Genomic DNA, 8,378 nt, shown 5'->3' on the forward strand with positions numbered 1-8,378 from the left:
CCCCCCCTCCTCTGGGCTGAGACCGCCGCCACCTGCCGAGTCGCGTTGGCCACCGCCAGCCGCAAAACGCGCCACCTCCCGCCACCCCACTCCCACCACTTCACCCACCCCACCCACCCCCACCCCACCCCCACTCCACCCCACACACTATGTCATCCTCCTCCCCACGACCTCCTACCCCCGGTAGCGACGAGGGAGGGCGTACCACGTCACCCATGCCCGAGGAAGGCGGAGAGTTCGGAGCTGGCTCGTCAGCTGCCGTTGGCAATGACCGGAATGGAGGTCCTGGATTTGGAGAGAGAGAAGGAGGCGACGAGGAGAGTGACAACAGCGCAAACATGAGTGTCAACGAGAGTATGGACTACCATGGTGATGATGATCCGTATGCTGCTGCTGGTGGTGGTGGTGCTGGTGGTGGTGCTGGTGCTGGTGATGGAATCGGTGCGGTGCCGATGCTGGACCCGGACAACCCGCTGCTGGCAAGGGTGCAGGAGCAGCTGAAGAAGCAGCTGGCGGCTGCCGTGGCAAAGGTCCAGTACGACATGGGCGAGAAGGAAGAAGAGCTGAGAATGGCAAAGGAACGGAGGGAGGAACTGGGTGTCGAGCTGTACGGCGTCCAGCAGCAGCTGGCCAAGCTGCAGCTCTCGTCGGAGCTCACGCTTGAGAACGTCCATACCATGGCCGCGCTTCGAGAGGAGGCCGAGGCGCTCCGTGACGCCACCAAAGCCGAGTTTGAGCAGGACAAGGGCGAGGTTGCTGCGCTCTCGACCGAGCTCAATGCCTTTACCAAGCAGCTCGACGCAGTTAACGCCATGCTCGCCGAGATTGACCTGTACAACGACGAGCTCAAGGCGAACATTGCGGTGACGCGCCGGGCGACGTACAAGGCCGAGGAGGACATCAAGTCACTGGAGAAGGAGAAGATGCGGCAGGACTTGCAGATTGATGCCCTCAACGAGCAGCTCAAGCGGCTTCAGGACGAGGAGGCGCTGTACGAGGCGCAGCTGCTGTCGCAGTCTGAGGAAACTGCGGCGGCGACGGCGACGCTCGGCGAGGCAGCTGCTGAGATGGAGGACATTGCGCACGAGAAGAAGAGCCTTGTGTCGCAGTGGAAAGGCGCGCTGCTGCAGATGTCGCGCCGTGACGAGGCGCTTGTCAAGCTGCAGGCCGAGCTCGACGAGCGGCGGCACGTGCTGCAGAACATGGACAACGAGATCTACGGCCTGCGCAAGTCGATCCGCGAGGAGGCCGAGGTCAACGAGAAGCTGACGGGCATCAAGCGCAAGGCCGAGATCGAGCTCCGTTTCCTCTCGTCGGCGCTCGACGAGGTGCAGCAGAAGCAGGCCAAGGGCGTGGAGCAGTACAACGTGCTTGTGGCCTCGCTCGAGTCGACCGAGGCCGAGCTGATGGATGTCAACGCGTCGCGAGCCAAGCTCCTCACCGCCACCAAAGGACTCCGCCGCGAGGCCGACGCCATTCTTCTGCAGCAGCACGAGTACGAGGACGCCATGGAGGCGAACGCGACTCAGCAGGTCACGCTGTCCAAGGGCGCCAAGGCGACCGCCAAGGCGACCAAGAAGGTCACCGCCCAGCTCCGCGAGCTCGAGCGCGAGCAGATCAAAAACGAGAACGAGCTCGCCCGCATCCGCATGGACATTCTCAACACCGAGGACCACAACCGCCGGCTCGACGAGACGCTCTCTGGCCTCCTCGCCGAAATGCGCGAGCTCGAGGGCCTCATCGACAACTACGAGGTGGAGATCCGCCGCCGCAACGACTCGATCCAGAAGAAGCAGTCCGAGGTCGACCGCCTCAACAAGCTCTACGACTCACTTGCATCGCGCATGGTGGACGAAAACACCGGGCCGCTCGAGGCCACCATCCACAACCTGTCCAAGGCCATCTCGGCCGCCACTGCTGACTGCACATCGCTGCAGAACTACTGGCTTCGTCAGCAGCGCTCGCTCGTGAACCACGAGAAGGACGCCGCCGACCAGGCGACCATGATCACCGAGCTCCGCGCCCAGCTCACGGTCCTCCAGCAGAAGAAACTGCGCCTCGACTCGCTCGCCGCCGGACACAACGCCGAGTGCGCCGAGTACGAGAAGGCTGTCCGCGCTGCCCAGCGCCAGCTCGCCGTCCTTAACGAGAAGATCGCCGACAACGAGGCGGCGCAGGCCCGCCTCGCCGAGGCCAACCTCACCCAGGAGAACGAGTTTGTCCGCAAGCTGCAGGATGCTGAAAAAGTTGCCGTCTCGCTCGAAATCGAGGTCGACGAGCTCCTCTCCGAAAAGAAGTTCCTCCTCTCGGATGTCATCGAGGCCGAGCGCCAGATCATGCTGTGGGAGAAGAAGATCCAGCTCGCTCGAGAGACGCAGGAAGCGCTCGACCCCGAGGTCGGTGCCAACGAGGTCAAGGCCATGAAGAAGGAGATCCACCGCATGAAGCTCCGCCACGCCTCGCTCCTCCGCCACCAGGAGAAGATGGTGCAAGACATGGAAAAGGCCATTGTCCGCCGCGAGCACATCTGGGCCCGCGGACGCGCCGTCCAGAAGAAGGCCGCCTCCACCCGCGACCGCGGTGCCGCCGCAAAGGCTGCCGTCGCCACCCGCGCCTCCATCCAAAAGGCTCTCGCCACCCTCGACGCCAAGATCAAGGCTGCCACCGCAGACCTGGAGGCCTCGGACGCCGAGCTCCACGCACTTGCGCAGTCGCAGGACGCCACCCTTGGCGCCATCGAGGAGACCCAGGCAGCCGTCGCCGACCTCACCGTTGCCGCCGATGACCTCGCGGCCCGCCGCCTTGGCCTCGCCTTTACCCGCGACCGCAACATCCTCAACCTCGCCCGCCTTCAGCGGCTCACCAAGCGCTACACTGCCGTAGCTCATGGCAAGTACCGCCTCTCCGCGGCGGCGTCCGCCGCCCCGGCCGCTCTTGACGACGCCATCGCCACAGAGCACGCCAAGCGTGACTCGCTCGCCTCGGTCCTTGCCAAGGCCCGCGACCTGCTCGTCGACAGGCGCGAGCACGCCCGCCCGCGCCCGCCGCACCAGCCTCGCCCCGCTCCCGACGCAGACTTTGCCGATCCCGACGCCGCCGTCACCGACTCGTCCGCCGACTCGACTCTTATTCTCGCCTACGTCGAGCACCTCATTGAGTCGACAAAGTGGTGAGGGTGAGCTGTCGCTCGCGTCGCCACACACAAACGCTCACACAAACGCTTACGCACACACACACGCATACGCACACATACACACACACACACACACACGCATACGCACACACGCATACGCACACACACACGCACACACATGCATACGCACGCACACACGCACACGCACGCGCACACGCACGCGCACACGGACACACACGCACTCGCAAACGGGGACCACTTGACTCCCCCCCCCCCCCCCCCCCCCCCCCTAAGTGATGGACAAAATTTGAAGTCGGAAGGACCAGAAGGTCCTGAAAAAGGTCAGGATCGGCTCAGCCTAATGCGTGTTGGTCCAAGTCTCACAAGAATATCAGGAGATAGGGTTGCCTGACTGGGCAAAGAGGACGTCAGGAAAGAGGCCCAAATGATAAGAGGATCAAGAAGGCTCGTCAAGATGCTAAATGGTCATGCAACCGAGACTACCTCCAATCTACCCATACACACCACCAATGTCCGAGGTCATCATCCTCGACTCGAACTCCGACGATGATTCCACCGCTTTCATGGTCGGTAGCAACCAGAGCGTCGCCACGGCCCAGTCCAGCAAACCACGACCTTTTTTGTCCACCACCACCACCACCACACTGACCGCCACACGCAAGCGCAAGCGAAAGAACACACCTATGTCCGACTCCACCCTCACCCCCACACCCTCTGCTGGTGCTGGTGCTGCTTCCTGTCCGGGGCTGGGGTCATGGCTGGCTCACGAGGAACGGGGCGCAAGAGGGCGGCGACAGGCAGAGGTGCAGGCAAGAGTCGGCGGATCAACACCAGGGAGATGGATCTAGAGGCGGCGCTGAAGGCGTCGGCGGAAGAGGCGGCGCGGGCGGACAAGTTGGAGAGCGTGCGGGCAAAGGAGGCAAAGGCTCGGCGTGAGGCGCGGAAGAGGGTCCGATCCGAGGGCTTGCATGTGGTGACACCGGCGACGCTGGCTGGCGAGATGGCGAGCGCCACGGGCAGATTCAGGCTGTACTACATGCGGCAGATGGGTCTTATTCTAGAGCACGTTGTCCCGACCTGGATGCATGTGCTGAGCCCTGCTGAGGTCGACATTGCCCGCAAGTTCGTGACTGGCCTCACCTCGCCGGCGCAGCGGTTGTTTGTCCGCCTTTACCTCCGCAAGGGTCCCTGGTTCACCCTCAACGCGTGTATGCAATACTCGGAGCTAGTCCTTCCTCCGCCAGCCGACGACGGCCTCGTCGATGCGCTGGCGGTACAGGCTGCGGTGGAGGCTGCCGGCGCCGAGCTCGAGGACGCCGGCTTTGCGCTCAAGGACTTTGCCGGCGAAGCTAGCGTCGACGAGCTGATAGGCGCACGGAGTAGAGTCGAACTGGAAGCGTTTGTGGTCGAGGCACTGGGAGCAGGGCCCAGCCTGGCGCGGAGCGAGAAGCGAGCCGGGCTGGAGGCGATGGTGCGGCGGGAGGCTCACGCGCGCGACCTGCTTGTCGCCCATCGGAGCCAGCCCGAGTGGGTCATCCGGCTCGCACCCGAGGTGACAGCCGTCTTTGACCTATGCCAGTTTCTGTTCCAGCTCCGCGACGCGCGCGACCGCGACGCGATGACCTCGCTGACTCTAATGGCGATGCGGCAGGCGCGGTTTGCCCATCTCCCGCTGGAGCCGCTGCCGACAAGCGTGCCGGTGCGCGGGCGGAGTGCGGTCGTCATGGACGACGACGGCAAGGCGCGGAGCGCGTCTGGCGCGTCGGCGGCGCGAGCCATCTTTCCTACACGGCACGCGCTCGACGCCTTTATGGCGCTGCAGGCCAGCGTGGCAAGTGTTGACGGCGCCAAGACAATGACGCCTGACCTGGCGGCGCTCGTCGAGGCGTCACAACTGTGGCTCGAGGCGCACGCAGGACGGTTTGCGCGCAAGCACAGCGGGCCTCCGCCATTTGCGCTCCGGTACACCGCCGGATGGCAGCACGCGCGGCTGCTGACGTACGGGACGCGGGTGCTTGAGCGCGAGGGCCGGTATCGCGATGCCGTCGCCGCACTCCGGCTCCTCCTCAGCCTCAACGGGCTCTGTGTCCATCGGCGCGGCGAATGGTGGGAACGGCTGGCAACAGACCTAGTCCACCTCAAGCGGCCACAGGAGGCACTCGACGCGGCGGTGGCCGGCCTCGCGGAGCGTTGGGTGGTGTTTGGCCATCGGTTTGCGCTGCAGAAGCGTGTGGCGAGCCTTGCCAAGCCGCCGCTGGTGTACTCTGCGGCGCGCCTGGCGAGTGTCCGGGCGCACTTTGAGGAGCTGGCCGAGCCAAGCACGCGCACGATTGTAGGCGAGCTCGTCGGCGGCGGGGCAGGGTGGAGCGGGCGGAACGTGTGGGCGGCGGGGCCAACGAGCGATGTGCCCGGCGCGCATGTGAGCGTCGAGCAGGTGGCGCTCGACTGGTACGCGGCCAAGCTGGGGTATGTAGGGCGGCACGATGAGGGCACACTTTTGCGATTGGTCTTTGTGCTTGTGCTGTATGACGCACTGTTTGCGAGCGTCGACGGGGTGTTTGTGACGGCGGCACAGGACGCGCCGCTCGACACCCGCGACGCGCACTTTTACGCGCGGCGGGCCGATGTCATCGAGGCAGCGCTAGAACAAGTGAGTCGCCTTGGCGGCGAAGAGCTCGGAGCACACCTCGCGGTGGCGTATGCAGCGCACGAGGGCAAGTGCGTGCGTGGCGCGGCGTGGGAGAGCGTGAGTGTGGACGAGGTGGTGGGCTTTGGGCGAGCGGCGCGCGGACCGGCCCTCGCGAGCCTGCTGCGGGCGATGGCGAAGCACCGGTACCTCTCGGGCGGCTTTCCGGACCTTGTGTTGTGGCGCGAGGGGGCGGGCGCTGTCGGCTCGGTGATGATGGTCGAGGTCAAAGGTCCGAGCGACGCACTCTCGACCAAGCAGCGAGTGTGGAACTCGATTCTGTTGCGGTCCGGGTTTGTCGTCGAGTTGGCGCTTGTCCGCGAGGCGCATGCGGCGACGGCCTAGCAGGCTGCGAGGCGGGCGCGGTGCTCTTTGGCGAGACGTGGGAGGAGCGTGTGGATGTTGGTGTCAAAGACGCGGGCGGGAAAACCAATGGCGAGCTTGGAGGCGACGTCAAAGGTGAGCGGGTTGGCGGCGTAGAGAGCGCGGAGGTGGGGAACGGCGGCCGGGTCGAGGAGGCCAGCGTCGACGAGCTTGGCAAGGCGGACGACGGCGTTGACGGCTGGGACCGGATAGTCTGAGCCGTAGACAAGTCGCGGGAGGAGATCGCGGCGATTGAGCAGGAGGTCGCGGGTGTGTGCGATGCGCTTGAACGAGGTAAGGGCAGCAATGTCGCCGTAGAGGCGGTCAGTGTAGCGCGGGTTGTCCATGAGGCGGAGCCAGAGATCGAACGCCGGGACGCGGACGAGGCCTGGGGCGTCAAGGTCGAGCGCCATGCCCTCGGAGCCGCAGTGCGCGGCAATGACCTTGACGCCAGCGTCGAGCGGGGTCCGGAGGAGGAGCGGGTTGCCCAGCGCGTTATTGAGGCCGCCGGCGTCGACGGTGTGCTCGTCGCCGGTATGGGAGAGGAGCGCCATGTCGAGCTCGACCATGGCGGCGTAGAACGGAGCGCACGCCGGCGACGACGGGTCGATGCCCTGAGCATTGGGCAGCCACTTGACGATGCAGCAGCCTGCGGCGGCGGCGGCGCGGAGGGCGGGAACAGCGTCGTGTCGGTAGGGATGGATGGAGGCGACTGGAACAAAGAGGTGCGGATGACGGGCAGCAAGCTCGATGACGTACGCGTCGGGCGTGTAGAGGCCCGAGCGGGCGTCGTCTGCAGCGCCATCGGGCGTGTGGTACTTGTCAAAGGCAAGGAGACAGGCAAAGGGACCGGGCGGCGACGACAGCGGCGCGCGATGCGGAAGAAAGTGCTCCAGAAGCGACTTGAGCCGATCCATGTAAACCGAGTCTGCGGCAAAGGTGGATCGCACGCCGGCTGCGGCCATGAAGACCCACATCTTGAGCTTGAGGATGGGATGGCAGGGCGAGGAGAAGCGGCGGTTGGCGCAGCAGCCCGAGCCCGAGTCGCCGAGGCCGACAACATGGCAGTGGACATCGTACGATGACGAGAGATCGATACCGGACGAGGTGAGCAGGTGGTCGAGCCAGGCCCGGCTCGCGGCAGGCAGGGCGTCCATGGTGGTGCCGTCAGTGGGTGCCTGTCGGCCTGCCGCCGCGTCGATGAGGCTCCGCAAGCCGAGGCCGAGCAGGCCTGGTGAGGAGGCCCAGTTGTCCGAGAAGCAGATGTATGCCAGCTCGAGGAGGACGAGGCCCAGCGCCGAGAGTGCAGGTGTTGTCCATGACCAGTCGAGCATGATGGGGTAGGAGAAGTGGCGGGGGGGGGGGGGTACGATTGTTTGTTGAAGAAATGATCGTTGGTGGGGTGGTGGAGGGGGTACGATTGTTTGTTGGAGAAATGATCGTTGGTGGGGTGGTGGAGGGGGGGTACGATTGTTTGTTGGAGAAATGATCGTTGGTGGGGTGGTGGAGGGGGGTACGATTGTTTGTTGGAGAAATGATCGTTGGTGGGGTGGTGGAGGGGGGTACGATTGTTTGTTGGAGAAATGATCGTTGGTGGGGTGGTGGCCTTTACTTTTTGGCAGGCAGACAGTGGCCGAGGCAGAGACAGTGGCCGAGGCAGAGACTGTCACAGCTCACTCTCGGCAAGCACAAGGCGGGCAGATGGCAAGTCGGGGAAGCCAATGGGAGTCAGTTCAAAGCCACTCTGCGGTGAATGAGCTGTATGACCAAGTCAAGGATCCCTCTGGAGCACTCTACTTCCCCATCGAACTCCGTCATTACTTTGCCCCCTTTCTCGAGGACCAGCCATGGCACATGATCAACCCCGACGACAGAGCACATGCCGCAAACGCACGCATGTACACAGACCTTCTGTTCAAGTACGTACCTGGGTGTCGGGAGGGGATGGAGAGGAGCAGTGGTGGTGTTGGTCTTGGTGGTGGTGGTGGTGGTGGTGGAGGGGGGGGGGGCTGTGCGTCGGTGGTCGTGGCTGGGAAAGGGGTGCGAAGCATGTGGCTGGGGAACGCCGACATGCGGGCCAAGTTGGGGAAGGAGGGGAGGGGGGAGGGGGTGGAGGGGAGGGAGGGGAGGGAGGGGGGGAGGGAGGGAAGGGGGTCAGTGGATACAATGTTGATA

General features: G+C 64.6%; 4 protein-coding genes across 4 annotated transcripts in view; 3 read left to right on the forward strand and 1 right to left on the reverse strand.

Annotated features, from left to right (window-relative positions):
• Positions 1-3,173, forward strand: part of AMSG_03675 (uncharacterized protein) — a gene marked incomplete at both ends in the record, with an annotated part of 4,618 nt that extends 1,445 nt beyond the window's left edge. The window contains one exon of the mRNA XM_013904135.1: positions 354-3,173. Coding sequence (XP_013759589.1) covers positions 354-3,173 — 2,820 coding nt within the window. The remainder of the gene's footprint in view (positions 1-353) is intronic.
• A 627-nt stretch (positions 3,174-3,800) lies between these two features.
• On the forward strand, positions 3,801-6,054 carry AMSG_03676 (uncharacterized protein; the record flags this gene model as incomplete). The annotated part of the gene is made up of 2 exons (XM_013904136.1): positions 3,801-5,986; positions 6,030-6,054. Exons 1-2 carry the CDS (start codon positions 3,909-3,911, stop codon positions 6,052-6,054), a joined length of 2,103 nt encoding a protein of 700 aa, XP_013759590.1. The 5' UTR covers positions 3,801-3,908.
• Positions 6,055-6,181: 127 nt separating this feature from the next.
• Positions 6,182-7,537, reverse strand: AMSG_03677 (amidohydrolase 2; the record flags this gene model as incomplete). Its single annotated transcript, XM_013904137.1, has 1 exon — positions 6,182-7,537. One exon carries the CDS (start codon positions 7,535-7,537, stop codon positions 6,182-6,184), a length of 1,356 nt encoding a protein of 451 aa, XP_013759591.1.
• Positions 7,538-7,879: 342 nt separating this feature from the next.
• AMSG_03678 (Stat5.1) overlaps positions 7,880-8,378 on the forward strand; it is a 3,243-nt gene continuing 2,744 nt past the window's right edge. The window contains exon 1 of the mRNA XM_013904138.1: positions 7,880-8,122. Coding sequence (XP_013759592.1) covers positions 7,905-8,122 — 218 coding nt within the window. The 5' untranslated portion in view covers positions 7,880-7,904. The remainder of the gene's footprint in view (positions 8,123-8,378) is intronic.

The sequence above is a fragment of the Thecamonas trahens genome (genome assembly GCF_000142905.1).
Source record: "Thecamonas trahens ATCC 50062 unplaced genomic scaffold supercont1.14, whole genome shotgun sequence".
NCBI classification, from domain to species: Eukaryota; order Apusomonadida; family Apusomonadidae; genus Thecamonas; species Thecamonas trahens.